A 16036-nucleotide genomic window follows, 5' to 3' on the forward strand; every position below is an offset into this window, starting at 1 on the left:
CTCTAAGAGACCGGTTTGTTGTCTCACTGGCAAGCTATTGTGTGAAGGAATAGTTGGTGTAAACAGTAGGAGGAAGGCAACCAGTGTATAGATCCACGCCAAGACATGAAGGTATTGGAACCATTCATTGGGTTGTGTATGACGCATGTGCATATGTCGGGCGGCAGGTTAAAGACTAGCTTTAAAAAATAAAAATAAATTAAAGACTGGCTAGTTGGTGTACGAAGAAGACAGTGCAACGTAGACTTGACCCCGAGTGCACTAAAAATCATCTCAACTCAACCGGACTAGCTCAACAGTAATTTTTTCCTAAAAAAAGATTAACTGTAATTTTCGTTAGGCATTTGTACGTAGTTGTGCAGGTATGTGCATCTAATAAATTGCGGTAAATTTGATTAAACTAGCTATATGTGCGTTCATAGGATACATGCAGGACAAGAGCTAGTAGATAGCTTGTATTAGGGCACGAGACGTACACGCGGGTGATATGCATGATCTGTATGGGCGTGCGTGTGTGTTCGATCGGCAACACTGCTAATTGGCTCTTGTACAGTTTTAATCAGCTCGTAAAACCCACCTTTAGTAGCAGATGTTGACCAGACATACACCACCAGATTATAAATCTTGATAGCACAACCAAACACGCCACTACCATGCCTGCTGCATTCGTCTGCAACCAGCTTTTGCGATTTTTAATCATCAACAAACGCTACGTGACAAACCCCAACAAACGATTTTTGTTTTAATTAAGCCCTGGCCGGTTACCTTTGGCCTAACATATTATTTGTAGACCAGTAGTGACCTTTGGCCGGCTAGCTCCTGTATTTTAAATCAGTCATTTTAGACCAGTAGTGACAGGGCAATTTTGGCCGCATGCGTCTAAGGTAACTTGCAGGGACCTCGATGGTGTAGATGAAACAACAACCGCGTGAGACACCCGTTTTCTTGAAAATTAATAACTAGTTTTTCATCTGGCAACACTTTCCTGGCATTTTACAGGATTTGTCGTCTTACGCCACCTCCGGAGTGGCAAATCACGTCGTGGGAATGATATTTCTTTTCCATGTGCCCATTTAAAGAACATCTGGATGCAGGGACCGCGATAGTGTGGATGAACCGGTAGTTGCGTGAGACACCCGCTTTCATTTGGCAACACTTTCTGGCATTTTATAGGATTTGTTGATTTACCCCACCTACACAAAGTGGCAAATTATGTCGTGGGAATGATATTTCTTTTCATCCTGTTCATTGAAAGAACATCCGAATGCAGAGACCACGATGGTGTGGGTGAACCTGCAGGTGCATGAGACACCCGTTTTCTTAGTTATGCACAACCGTAAATAACTTAGTTATGCATGCTATCAGAACTAACAGAGAAAGAAGAACACTAGATAGCAAGATAAATAGATAACATCACAAGTACACTAGTCTGACGAATAAGCAAATACACTTTCCAATGCATAGGCTGAATAAGAAACATAGCATAATGACATGCATCGGAACAGAAAGAATTCAGAGAATTCTTCGGTAAAGGGGGAAGCAATTTCATCTGAGAGGCAAAATACTCAAAGTAAGAGGATCCTGAAGAAATTGGGACTGGTTTGCTCGGTGAAGCCACATGGTTTGTTTACCCCAATTCAAGTTGTTGGCACAACTCTATGTCTGGGTTGGAGAGGGTGAGCCACAACTCCGAGGACACGAAAGTCTTCACCTTATTCTCGTTGAACTATGTTCCACAGAACTCGTCCAACACTCGTGTAGATATTGAGGTAATTCTAGACCTTCATAGACCTATTCTTCGGCAATTCCACATGTTAGATGCTCTGAACGACGCCTAACTGTCCGGAAGATGTACAGTCTTCAAGAGTAATAGGTTTTAGTTCAGCTTCGACACGTTCTTCGGTGATGCCGAATCACTTCGTTTTTAGGCTCAGAGGTTTTTCCTCACTTCGGATTTCTCTCATATCTTTGGGAGGATGAGTTGCTCACACAACACTTATCTAAAATTCTCATGTAGCAGCTAACCACTGAAGGGTGATGTAGGTTGCTATTTATAGCCTAGGTCGCAGCCCAGGGGAGGATATGACCCTTGGAAAGGATGCACCTACCGACGTGCTGTTGCTAGCTGTCATAGCAGAGGAAATTTAAAATCACAAATTCTTTGGATCATGATAACCTCAAAGAAAGATTTGCTAACTCCTGTGAAGAAATCAAACTTGGTGTATCGAAGAATCACCTTCGGCACGAGAGCCTGAAGACTTTGCCAAAGGAGATTTCAAGTGTTCACTCTCTGAAGAAATAATTCTGATTGAGCACACATGAAACACATATTGTCTTAGCTTCACTTGGACCCCCCCCCCCCCCCCCCAACCCTCGCCGGAACAATACAGTTGGCAGTATGACTCAAGAAGAGTTAAACCAAAGGGCACATCTTGTTCTTCAATGTATTCATAACATTTTTAGCGGTCATAACTGATTGGTTAAACCAAATTCTCAGGGACATTCTCATGTGCACACCCACAAACACATTAGTCCCTTATATGTTTCGTCATTTAATTATCCAGAACCTTCTGTAGGGCAATACATGCACTTCCACATCCAAATGCAGGAACCTCAGTGGTGTGGATCAACCGGCGGTTTCCTGAGAAAACCTCTTTGGATTAATAATTAGTTCTTCATTAGGAATCAATCTCCTGGCATTTTACAAAATTTATTAATTCACCCCACCTTTAGAGTGGCAAATCACTTCTTAAGAATGATATTTCTTTTCCCTCTATGCATTTAAAGGACATCTGAATGTAGGGACCTTGATGGTGTGGATGAACAGGCACTTGCATGGGACACCCGTTTTCTTGAGGGTTAATAAGTAGTTTTCATTTGAAAACTTGTTTATGGCATTTTACAGGGTTTTTTGGTTATCCACCCCCGGAGAGGCAACTCATTGATTGGATGCTTTCTTTTCTGGTGTTTCCTGTTTTTTCTAACATACCAAATGTTTGTGTTTTTTAACACACCAAATATTAGTGTTGGGTGACCTAATACTTCTCATATATTATCTATTGCCTCATTTAATCTAAACCTTTGGATTGTATAGAAATAATGGACGGTCCATAATACTCCCGAAAATTTGCCTGCTTTATTAGCCACTAATGTACCAGGTATTTTAACCCCAGAAAATATCATAAAGGAAAGCGATGTAGTGCCGACCCCAATCCCCTGTGTGTGTTCTTGGTGGTTCATCCATCCTCTGTTTCTCTGCTTTGGGTGTGTAAACTGCAGAGTGCCTGTAACCTGCCAGTAACCTGTTCGAGGTATTGTCGTGCCTTGATCATGTTTACAATCTTTTTTTTTTTTGCGAAACGATCATGTTTACAATCGAGCAGCGAGCTCCTGGTTGTGCCTACCACGGTAGAGAGGACGAGGGAGACTCGGTGTCCAACAGGCACGGCCTCACCATCACCAACTCCGTTAACTAAATAAAAAAATTCCCAAGATTCTGATGTGCTCTAGGCTGCATGCATGTGTGATGGCATTAGCATGGCAGCTCACCTTTACATGTATGCATGCATGGTGATGAGTCAGGTTAAGTTGTTCCTAATTTCGAGATTGTGTCACAAAGTTGAGACAGAGATATATTGCTTCAACAGTATACCTGATTAATCACGCATGTTCACTTCTTCTATGTAACCCTCCTGGAGTTATCCTCTGACTTTAAATTTTCACTAATGAGAATGCAGTCTCATTTGGTACGTCATTAGCTTCTATTATTCTGCAGTTTAGGCCGATGGAGGTATACCTACATGCTGCATTTGTCAGCAAACAAAAAAGAACATCATTGTGTTGCAGAGACTTCATCTTCTTTGAACAGAAAACGAGTTTCAGAGCAAGAAAGGGGAGGCACTATAGGCTATATGTGAAGAAGAGACTACAGATCGAGGAAGATACACACAAACACAATACTGAGGAACAATACGAACAAGTCCCCCAGGTTTGAAACTAGTTCAATCATCCCAGATTTGGAACTAGTTCTCGGCATGCATACATACATAGCTAACCCCAACCAAGCTGCTACCTCACAGGACAGAGTAAAAGCAAGTGCTAATAAAAGGAATCAATAGCAATTCTCAGGACAAATAGGAAAGGTATTGCAGGTCTTGCAACAGGAATTGAAGCTTTTTTTCGACAAAGGGTGGATTTTATTTGCTCAAAATGGAGCATCAAGAGGATACATAACACAATGAGCACACACCCGCCTCTGCATACTATCACCTCGACAGATGGTATAGGACAGGAACACTTCCGGGAGAAAATGTCCACTATAGCATTGGCAGCAGGATCTTCCCTCTGTTGAGCTGCTACCTTCTTTGGCTCATAAGGAGGGCGGTGGAATTGCTGCCTGCATAACAGCGCTTGATCCATAGGAGGTCTTTGTTACATGCCAATGTTCAATGGAAGGGCGGTTTGGGTGCACTAATAGGGCGCCCCTGAAAGCAGACACTATGGCGTCATCACTCGAGTAGGCCCCATGCAGTTTGATCTTCTCGAGGCATAACAGGTACTCCATGCCGACAGGTATACTGCCATCCCACTCCTTCTTGTTATGGAGAGCAAGGGTTCGTACATGGGGCATGGCCCCCACATCGTACCCCAGGTATGCCGTAACGTCTTCAATGGACGAAAACTCAAAATACTCCAGAACTGGGAATAGTCCCATACCCAATATAGCCCTTTCTGTAGGGATATGTGATGATCTGAATTTGAGTTCAACGAGGGAGGGAAGCTCACCAAGAACATGAAACTCCTCCGTTGAGGTCTCCTCCACACGCAGATCAAGGATGCGAAGGTAACGGAGACCACCCATCCATAATGGAACTCTACGAAATTTCCATATATAACCGTCAAATTTCTCTATATGTTGAAAAGGTTTGGATAATGATCCCAGTTGATTATTGTCTTCCATATGACGCCCTAAAAATTTGAGATTTTTGAGGTTATTGAGTTTTCCAATGGAGCAGGCCAAAGCATCATGTTCTGCCTTATCCAAAGACTCCACTTGGATCTCCAATTCCCTTAGATTGATGAGCTCACCAAGACCTATGATAACCTTCATCGAATTTGATAACGGATCACTGGTCAGCTCGTTTCTATGTATTATCAGACTACGAAGTGATTTTATATTGCCAATAAATTCAGGCAGCTCTACTTCCATCCAAATATGAAGATAGGATAAACGCGACAAACTGACTATATCTGATGGCATGCTCTTGATTCGTGCATCATCTAAGTCCAGTGTCTCCAAGTAAACAAGTCCTTGAAGTTCAGCAGGGAGCTTCACAGAATATACTCGTGAAACATGCAAATACCTCAGTTGAAATAATTCACCAATAGCAGTGAGGTCAAGTGATTCCATGTATCCCTCAATTCTGAACACTCGGAGATACTTGAACAGCAAAGGAGGAGGCATGAACTTTCCAAACTGTGTAAATGATCGAACTTGTGATAGGCTAACATCAATAGTTGGGCCATATGTTTCTCCTCTCAGAGATAATCGACGGACCTTGTATTTGCTGCCATGCAAACTTGCCATGTCTTCACAATTGTTTGCTACACTTACAAAGTTATCTTCATCACACTTGCTTAGGATAAAATCTAACATTATATCATGCACCCTGAAAGACAACACTTCTCCATACTCAGTTTTACAAGGATCAATCATGCTTCTGTTGATGAGCTCATTGAAATAACTCCTCCCCAAATCCTCTAGATCTGTCACATGCAAATTATGAACTAGTAACCCTTCAGCTATCCACTGTCGAACCAAATCATCCCTTGAAATCTCACGGTCTTCAGGATACATACCAAGGTACAACAAACATGCCCGCAGATGAGCAGGAAGCTGCTTGTAGCTAAGGTATAATATACTCTTCATCTCTTCCAAGGTGGGATTTGTGGCAGACAAAGCACCCAAAGAATCCCTTATACTCTCCCAACCCTTTATTGATCTTTCTTCACTAGCTAATAGGCTAGCTATTGTGATAAGTGCAAGTGGCAATCCATTGCACTTCTTCAAAATATCAGCCATGACTTCTTTAAGTTGGACTAGACAACCATGTTCAGACCCAAATATTCTATTCAAAAATAACATTCTTGAGTTTTGTTCATTGAGGGGTTTCAGTCTGTAAATTCCCTCACAATCATTCTGGCAGGCTGCACTTGCCACACCTACCAATCGGGTTGTAACTATTACTCTACTTCCATTATTATCTTCGCGGAGAGCACACTTAAGAATATTCCATGAGGATTTATCCCACACATCATCAATAACAATAAGGTACCTATTCAAATGTTTGCATAGGTTAGTTACATGGTAATATAATGTTAGTAAATTATGGACACTATCTACACTTTTTTGACAAAATCTTTTTTAGGAAAAAAATTCACCAGACTGATACAGAACATTTTCTGATAAGCTACGAATTATCATAATGAATTCAAAAGTAATACCAAAGCACATGTCAGTTTAAAACCAAAGGATCACATAGGCATTCCGGAGGCTATTTTTAAAATACCTCTCTTTCCTGAATGCATAGATGAGTAAGAAAGTGCTTATAATATGCCCTGGGAATTCTTACACTAGATGGAAAATATACCCAAGCTTCGTTTAAGCAATTTGATGATTGCATTTCTGCAATATGTTTCCTCTATAATTGCCAATGTGTATCACAAAGGCCCAAACAAGAAAACAACCGTGTATCTCATATGCATGTAAAAAAACCACTCTCAAACATGTGAATGTGGCCTCATAAATTGATCTTTAGATTAACTATTCTCGCGCAAAAAAATGGTATGGAGGGGTATGTTTAATCTTAAATAAATCTAAAAACTTTGTCAAAATTTTAGTCCGGTGTAGCACATATGGCTCCCATACGCATTCGGTAGCTTTTTTAGTAAAAAATAACTCTTCTCACTTAAGGCAAATGGGGGTAGTGTTTCTAATACATACGCGCACATTTCAATCAGTTTTTTCTAATGATATATTTTTTCTACATGTTTCCTTTATAGGTTTTAATTTTTATCATAAGTACACCAAGAACCAAACAATCAAACATGCATCTTGGATAATGTACAAAAGCCAGTACCAAATACTACATATTAATAAATTGATGAGCTTAAATTTAACACGAGTGAACGTCAACAGTATATAATACCTCTTTTTGTTGAGATGCCCCCGTATCTCTTCAATCATGTCTTCAACCTTGCGAGTGTGAGATGAACGGGGACCGTTCATCCCTAGTTTAAGTTGGAAATTGTTGAGTAATTCAGCCATATGAGGCCTCTGTGAAACTGAAAAGAATGCCTTGCAATTGAATTGTGAGGCAATCTTGTCGTAAACCTGCTTGGCAACTGTAGTTTTACCAAGACCACCAAAACCCACGATGGCCACCACCTTGAGTTTCTTCTGAGTATCCATCAACCGAATGGAAATCTCCTCCCTTGGGACATCAATGCCCACTAGAGTATCTACCTCCTCGTAGATTGCCCGCAACCGAGGATCTACAACCACAGAGCCAGAGGCAGGCTTCCAATTATCAATTTCATACCTCTCGTGCCGATCCTTTGCATCTAATGCGAGAGTCTTCAGTTCTTCCATCTGGTGCGCAATCCGAATTCGCTCTCGCAACTTGTTGACGCATCGAGCAGTCTTCTTGATAAAGCCTCCCTTGGCATTATCAGCTCGAGATTGGCGGATGAAGTCATCGATGCAATTCTCCATGTCGTATGCCATCTCCCTGACATCATCTCTCCAGTCCTTAATGGTTGGATTGATCTCATCAATGAGCTCTAGCTTGTGAAGGGCAGCGTTCATGGCGCTGAGTTCCTTCTGGAGGAATGAGGCCTGCTTCCTGACCCCTTTGAACTTCTTGTACTCATCGCCCATGAGTGTGGTGAGCTTGCTGATGAGGGGGTTCATCACCCCGCCAGCCACGGTCACAATTCCGCCGGCCATCTTCTAGCTTAGTGTGCTCGATCCCTTGGCTCTGTGGCTAGGTAGCTATTGTGTGAAGGAACAGTTGGTGGTGAAGAGTGGATGGAAGGCAGAGTTGATGTAAAGAGTGGAAGGAAGGCAGCCTGTATATAGATCCACGCCAAGCCATTATTAAGATATTTATTTAAACCTCATTGGGGCGTGTGTGCAAGCATGTGCTTTCAAAAGCCTGGCCACGGGCAAGGCCGCTGCTGCAAAGTGGTTACTAGTTTAAAATCTTATACAGGCCGGTTAAAAGACTGCTTGGTTTAAAACTAGCTGGCTAGCAAATGAACCAGGGCATAGGATACTTGCAGGACAAGAGCTAGCTAGCTAATGCGCGCGAGCCATCTCCAAATTGAATATTGCGCCAGAGGTAACCGGGCCTAGCTTTTGTTTGAATGTTAATCATCTAGTGGTAAACACACCTTCCACGCAAGACGTCACGAGATTCCGTCTTGAGAACACCAAAATGGTTGCATGTGTTGTGGTCAGCTTTTGTGTAAAACTAATCGTCAAGCGCGTCTTTGCTCGTGTAGGTCACACGGTGTTTGTTGGCGTTTGTTTGTCACACAGCAACGTTTGTCCATGATTAAAATTCTCAAAAGATGGTTGCATCGCATGCAGATGCAGGCATGCTAGCGTGTTTGTTGGCGTTTCAAGACTTGTAAATTTCGTGACCTTTGTCTCTGGTCAATACCTACTAAAGCTACGTTGGTTTGCTGATTAAAATTCACAAAAGCTGGCCCGTGTTGTCGAGCACATAGATCATGCATATATTTGCAGATCACTAACGTCGCAAACATTTGAATAGGTACCGGCCACCTTCGCCGCATCTTCCATGGAGGTTGCATAGATAGATAGTGTTCATGGCGATCAGGGTCAGGAGAAGACCCAAATTTAAAGGAGTCAGAGACCAGACTAGCTAAGCTACCATAGGTTGGGTACGTAAATTCGTCCATACACCTAGACTGTCTCAGGTACACATGACTCCAAGTCCAGGTCATGCTGCAATAATAAGCTTAAACTAGTTGGGCAGTAATCACGCCGCAAGGGTGACCACAGTGACAAGCGACAATACACAAATGAAAAACATTGTGCAGTACAGCTTGAGAACGCGTGATGTAAGCTGCTCCCGTTGGAGAACATTGTGCAGACATATATACGTGAAACATGCTGCCATGTGCAGAGTCATGACATTCTTCAATGCTACTCATTGTTGTACAATGCCCGTTGGAGATATCACCGGAACGACAACGATGACTGGGGCGGGTCACCTAGCGATGGCCCGAAGGTTGTCGAGCTACGCCTTGTAAGCACACATATCAACCAGAGGGTGGTGAATGAAATATTTTTAAATTTACTTCGCTTGAAATGAATTAAACAAAGTAAAACAGAGACAAATGTTGTAGAGAAGACAAAATGCTCAAACAACATAGCACTTAGAGCATCTACAATCGGATACACAAAATCGGACCCTCAAACTTCCACAAGCGCAATCAGGCGCATCTGCACACAGTGACCAGTCAGATGGTCGCACCTCAAATTTTTGTTTCCACATCCGGGTACCTTAATTAGCAAACCCCAAGTCCATATTACACATGCAGCGTAACTTCCGATACAACCAGACAATCCGACTACTGCGTCAATACATGCCATCGGACAAGCAAAATTTGGAATGTTACCATCTTCATATCTCAAAACAATCATCAAGTATCAAACTTCTCATAGTATTCAATGCATTCTATATGAAAGTTTTTATTATATCCATCTTGGATGCCTATCATATTAGGACTAATTTTATAGCCAAAGAAAATGATCATGTTGTTCTAAAGGACTCTCAAATTAATATAAGTGAAGCATGAGATATCAATAATATCTATAAAATAAAGCCACCACCGTGCTCTAAAAGATATAAGTGAAGCACTAGAGCAAAATTATCTAACTCAAAAGATATAAGTGAAGCACATAGAGTATTCTAATAAATTCCGATTCATGTGTGTCTCTCCCAAAAGGTGTGTACAGCAAGGATGATTGTGGTAGACTAAAAGGCAAAGACTCAAATCATACAAGATGCTCCAAGCAAAACATATCATGCGGTGAATAAAAATATAGTATCAAGTAAAGTTACCGATGGACGAAGACGAAAAAGGGGTGCCTTCCGGGGCATCCCCAAGCTTAGGCTTTTGGTTGTCCTTGAATTTTACCTTGGGGTGACTTGGTCATCCCCAAGCTTAGGCTCTTGCCACTCCTTATTCCATAATCCATCAAATCTTTACCCAAAAACTTGAAAACTTCACAACATAAAACTCAATAGAAAATCTCATGAGCTCCGTTAGCGAAAGAAAACAAACCACCACTTCAAGTTACTGTAATTAACTCATTCTTTATTTATATTGGTGTTAAACCTACTGTATTCCAACTTATCTATGGCTCATACCCCCGATACTAGCCATAGATTCATCAAAATAAGCAAACAACACACGAAAAACAGAATCTGTCAAAAACAGAACAGCCTGTAGTAATCTGTATCTAACGCAAACTTCTGTAACTCGGAAAAATCTACCAAAATAGCACGACCTAGATAATTTGTTTATTGATCTACTGCAATTTGAATCAGTATTGTATCACGTTCTGGTGATTTTTAACAATTGTTTTCATGAGCAGAAAGTTTCTGACTTTTTCAGCAAGATCAAATAACCATCATCCAAGAAGATCCTATAGGTTTAACTTGGCACAAACACTAATTAAAACATAAAACCACATCTAAACAGAGGCTAGATCAATTATTTATTACTAAACAGGTATAAAAATAAAATTGGTTTGCCTCCCAACAAGTGCTATCGTTTAACGCCCCTAGCTAGGCATTGATAATTTTAATGATGCTCACATCAAAGACAAGAATTAAAGCATAAAGAGAGCATCATAGAACACGTGATAAACGCATCTAAGTCTAACATACTTCCTATGCATAGGTATTTTATAAGCAAACAAATTGTCATAGCAAGCAAAAATTAGCCTATGCAAGGAAGAAGAAAGAGGCGATAGCAATCTCAACATGTCGAGAGGTAATTTAGTAAGATAAAAATTTCTACAACCATATTTTCCTCTCTCATAATAATTACATGTAGGATCATAGGAAAATTCAACAAAATAGCTATCACATAACATATTCTCAATACGATCCACATGCATGCGAAGTTGACACTCTTCCAAAATAGTGAGATTATCATTAACTAAAGTCATGACCTCTCCAAACCCACTTTCAATATTATTGCAAACACTATTATCAATCTCATATTCATCATGGGGCTTAAATAGATTTTCAAGATCATAAGAAGAATCACCCCAATCATGATCATTGCAACAAGTAGTAGACGTAGCAAAACTAGCATCCCCAAGCTTAGGGTTTTGCATATTATTAGCAAAATTGATAACAAGAGAATTCATAATAACATCATTGCGATCATGCTTTTCACCGAAGGAACTAACAAGTATGGGTGCGATAGCAACAATCTCATGTTTAACATAAGGGACTATAGCAAATTCATCTTCATAAATATTGGCATCATGGCCACAAGAATAGCAAGCATCATGTTCATCAAGGGATATTTCAATCAAATCATCGGAATCATCATTATCTATAGATTCATGCATATCATTATTTTCTTCCAAAGCAACGGTCATTCTCTTAATAAATTCTTTGACATAGACATTATGAGCATAGTTTTCATAGCAATATTTAAGTATGTCAAAATTTTCAGATTCGTAGAGATCAGTATCATACTTTTCAATCAAAGAAGCAACTTCATAAGCACCTTTAAAAGCAACAAATTCTTCAATTTGTTCGATATCATAGTAACTATAAACACCCTTTGCATAAGAACATAAGATTTCATTATCATTAAACTCACATAGGTAGGGGAGGTGTTTTTTAGGTTTCTTAATTAGAGCAACAAGTAAAATTATAAATTTCACAAAGATTCCAAGCATAACACAGCAATCTGTTTATTTGATCCCATAAGAGTTTCCCTTTCTCAGACAAACGGTGACGCACAAAATGAGCATGCTCATCTAAAGATTTCTCATCAGCTAGGCTAGTTGGGGTTTCAACACGAGGGCATAAGGATCGAAGATGATCCAAGTAGAACACTTTAAGTGGATCCATATCAATAGATTTTTAGCAAGCAAAGATGCAAGCAAATAGAAGGCACATGGAAACACAAACAAAGATACATACGGAAAGAAGGCGAAGAAAAGGCAAAGGTGAAGTGGGGGAGAGGAAAATGAGAGGCAAATGGCAAATAATGTAATGCGAGGGATAAGAGTTTGTGATGGGTACTTGGTATGTCTTGACTTGTGCGTAGATCTCCCCGACAACGGTGCCAGAAATCCTTCTTGCTACCTCTTGAGCACTGCGTTGGTTTTCCCTTGAAGAGGAAAGGGTGATGCAGCAAAGTATCGTAAGTATTTCCCTCACTTTTTTAGAACCAAGGTATCAAACCAGTACGAGACTACACGCAAATTGCCTCGTACCTACACGAACAAATAAGAACCGTGCAACCAACGCGATAAAGGGGTTGTCAATCCCTTCACGACCACTTGCAAAAGTGAGATCTGATAGAGATAATAAGATACATATTTTTGGTATTTTTATAATAAAGATTGAAAGTAAAGATTACAAAGTAAAATAGATCAGAAACTTATATGATGGAAAGTAGACCCGGGGGCCATAGGTTTCACTAGTGGCTTCTCTCAAGATAGCATATTCTACGGTGGGTGAACAAATTACTATCGACCAATTGATAGAAAAGCGCATAGTTATGACAATATCTAGGCATGATCATGTATATAGGCATCACGTCCATGACAAGTAGACCGAAACGATTCTGCATCTACTACTATTACTCCACACATCGACCGCTATCCAGCATGCATCTAGAGTATTACGTTCATAAGAACAGAGTAACGCATTAGGCAAGATGACATGATGTAGAGGGATAAACTCAAGCAATATGATATAAACCCCATCTTTTTATCCTCGATGGCAACAATACAATACGTGTCGTTTCCCTTTCTGTCACTGGGATCGAGCAATGCAAGATTGAACCCAAAGCTAAGCACTTCTCCCATTGCAAGAAAGATCAATCTAGTAGGCCAAACCAAACCGATAATCCGAAGAGACTTGCAAAGATAACAAATCATACATAAAAGAATTCAGAGGAGATTCAAATATTATTCATAGATAATCTTGATCATAAACCCACAATTCATCGGATCTCGACAAACACACCGCAAAAGAATTACTTCGAATAGATCTCCAAGAAGATCGAGGAGAACTTTGTATTGAGATCCAAAGAGAGAGAAGAAGCCATCTAGCTAATAACTATGGACCCGAAGGTCTGTGGTAAACTACTCACACATCATCATAGAGGCTATGGTGTTGATGTAGAAGCCCTCCATGATCGATTCCCCCTCCGGCGGAGCGCCGGAAAAGGCCCCAAGATGGGATCTCATGGGTACAGAAGGTTGTGGCGGTGGAAATAGGGTTTCGTGGTGCTCTCGGATGTTTTCGGGGTATATGAGTATATATAGGCAAAATAAGTCGGTTAGGGGAGCCACGAGGGGCCCACGAGGGTGGGGGGCGTGCCTACCCCCCTGGGCGCGCCCTCCTGCCACGTGGCCTCCTCGTTCCTTTCTTGACATCCACTCCAAGTCTCCCGGATTGCGTTTGTTCCAAAAATCACTCTCCCGAAGGTTTCATTCCGTTTGGATTCCATTTGATATTCTTTTTCTGCGAAACACTGAAATAGGCAAAAAAAACATCAATTTGCACTGGGCCTTTGGTTAGTAGGTTAGTCCCAAAAATAATATAAAAGTGTATAATAAAGCCCATTAAACATCCAAAACAGATAATATAATAGCATGGGACAATCAAAAATTATAGATACGTTAGAGACGTATCAGCATCCGCAACTATGAGAAAAGTATTAAGATAACATCTAACCATACCATTAAACATTTGGGCCCTAATCGGTCCCTTACGAAGTAGCGCATAAATTAGGGTTTAAGCTTCTGTCACTCTAGCAACCCATCATCTAATAACTACTACACAATGCATTCCCTCAGGCCCAAGTATGGTGAAGTGTCATGTATTCGACGTTCACATGACACCACTAAGGGAATCACAACATACATATAATCGAAATATCGAACCCATATCAAAGTTACATGATTACTTGCAACATGATTTCTCCCATGACATCAAGAACTAAAGTAACTACTCACAAGTGATAAACATGCTCATGATCAGAGGGGTATTGAATAGCATAATGGATCTGAACATATAATCTTCCACCAAATAAACCATACAGTGATCAAGTACAAGATGTAATCAACACTACTAGTCACCCACAGGTACCAATCTGAGGTTCCGGTACAAAGATTGAACACAAGATATGAACTAGGGTTTGAGAGGAGATGGTGTTGGTGAAGATGTTGATGAACATTGCCCTCCCCAAGATGGGAGAGTTGTTGGTGATGACGATGGCTTCGATTTCCCCCTCTGGGAGGGAAGTACCTCCCGCGGAATCGCTCCACCAGAGGGCAAAAGTGCTCCTGCCCAAGTTCCGCCTTGAAACGGCGGCGCTCCGTCAAGAAAGTCCTCTCCTTAGTTAATTTAGGTAAAAATGACTTATATACTAGAATACGGGCACCGGAGGTGGGCCGAGGGGAGCACAACCCACCAGGGCGCGCCTGGGCTCCCAGGCGCGCCCAGGTGGGCCCCCTCTGGTAGTTATTTGCTCCAATATTTATTAAATAATCCATAAAAATGCTCCGTGAAGTTTCAGCTTGTTTGGAGCCGTGCATAATAGGTGGCCTGACGTAGCTTTTTTAGGTCCAGATTTTCAGCTGTTGGTATTCTCCCTCCTTATGTAAACCTTGCATTTTATGAGAGACAAGGCATTAGGATTACTCCATAAAGCATTATTTTGCATAAAAACATTCTAAATAACAATATGAAAACATGATGCAAAATGGACGTATCACTGGGTCTAGTGCCCGACGATCTGATGAAGATGGGTTGCATTGCAGTAGTAACATGGGACGAGGAGAAACACCAAAATGAACCACATAAAAAAAGTATGCCAAAGTAGTTAAGGTTATGTTTGGTAGCATGGTATTGCAAAAACCAGAGTATTGAAAAACCATAGTGCTAGCATGTACTGTAGGTGACCAAGGGAAGCATGTTGCTAAACCTCAAAACCATGACAACAAGACAATGTTGCTCTCGGCGATTCATTCCTCTTGGCTGGCACTCTACAATAGGAAGGGAAATGACGTGGCCGCGCGGAGGCCGACAACCAGTGCGGAGAGGCGAGAGGACGAAGATCAGCATGGTCACGTCGTTCTCTCCTTTACCGTCTCTTGGTTTGTCTCCTGTTGAGACGATCTTCGGAGAGGACATGGTGGCTGCGACTTGGAGGGAGGAAGAAGATAACGATGCAACGTTTTTTCGCGTGCTCGGGTATAAAAAAAGAGATCAAGGGTTCTTCTTTTTAGACAGAGAAAATACCGTGGCTTAGAAAATACAGTAGTTTTAATACCACCATTTTCACTGATAGACAAACAACTCATAATAAATTAAACTATGGTATTTTAAAAAAAGGGTACTATTCTCAAAATATTTTGAAAATACTTTGTTATCAAACAGGGCCTAAGCAGTCTATGTGGCATGCCAAGTCAACACTGAAATGTTGGGCCAACCAATCAGAGCATGCAAAACAATTTTAAAAGGAGTACATACTGGCACACGTTTGCTTAAATAGGGTACAAATGTGAAAATACTTCTAAATGGGATAATATATACCAGTCACAAACCTCAAACTTATGGGTAAAAAAATAAAATTAACTCATTTTCTTATAAGCTACGTAATAATGTGGGACCGAATAGGTTTCCACAATAAATGCAATCATTTCGTTGTTTGTGGGACCGAAAAGGTTTCTACA

The 16036-nt window shown here is 40.9% G+C and overlaps 1 protein-coding gene across 1 annotated transcript; it reads right to left on the bottom strand.

The window, feature by feature from the left end:
• Nucleotides 1–4217: 4217 nt before the first annotated feature.
• LOC123183108 (disease resistance protein RGA5-like) lies at nucleotides 4218–8083 on the bottom strand. The gene is made up of 2 exons (XM_044595846.1): nucleotides 7209–8083; nucleotides 4218–6335 (listed from the first exon to the last, which is right to left on the bottom strand). The coding sequence occupies exons 1-2, from the start codon at nucleotides 8006–8008 to the stop codon at nucleotides 4370–4372; spliced, it is 2766 nt and encodes a 921-aa protein (XP_044451781.1). The 5' UTR covers nucleotides 8009–8083; the 3' UTR covers nucleotides 4218–4369.
• Between the last annotated feature and the right edge of the window lie 7953 nt (nucleotides 8084–16036).

The sequence above is a fragment of the Triticum aestivum genome, chromosome 1A (assembly GCF_018294505.1).
Source record: "Triticum aestivum cultivar Chinese Spring chromosome 1A, IWGSC CS RefSeq v2.1, whole genome shotgun sequence".
NCBI classification, from domain to species: Eukaryota; Viridiplantae; Streptophyta; class Magnoliopsida; order Poales; family Poaceae; genus Triticum; species Triticum aestivum.

Coding starts and splice junctions, on each gene's coding strand:
- LOC123183108 (XM_044595846.1), bottom strand. CDS start 8,008: ATGGCCGGCGGAATTGTGACCGTGGCTGGCGGGGTGATGAACCCCCTC. Junction 6,336..7,208: donor GGGCATCTCAACAAAAAGAG/GTATTATATACT, acceptor ACATTTGAATAG/GTACCTTATTGTTATTGATG.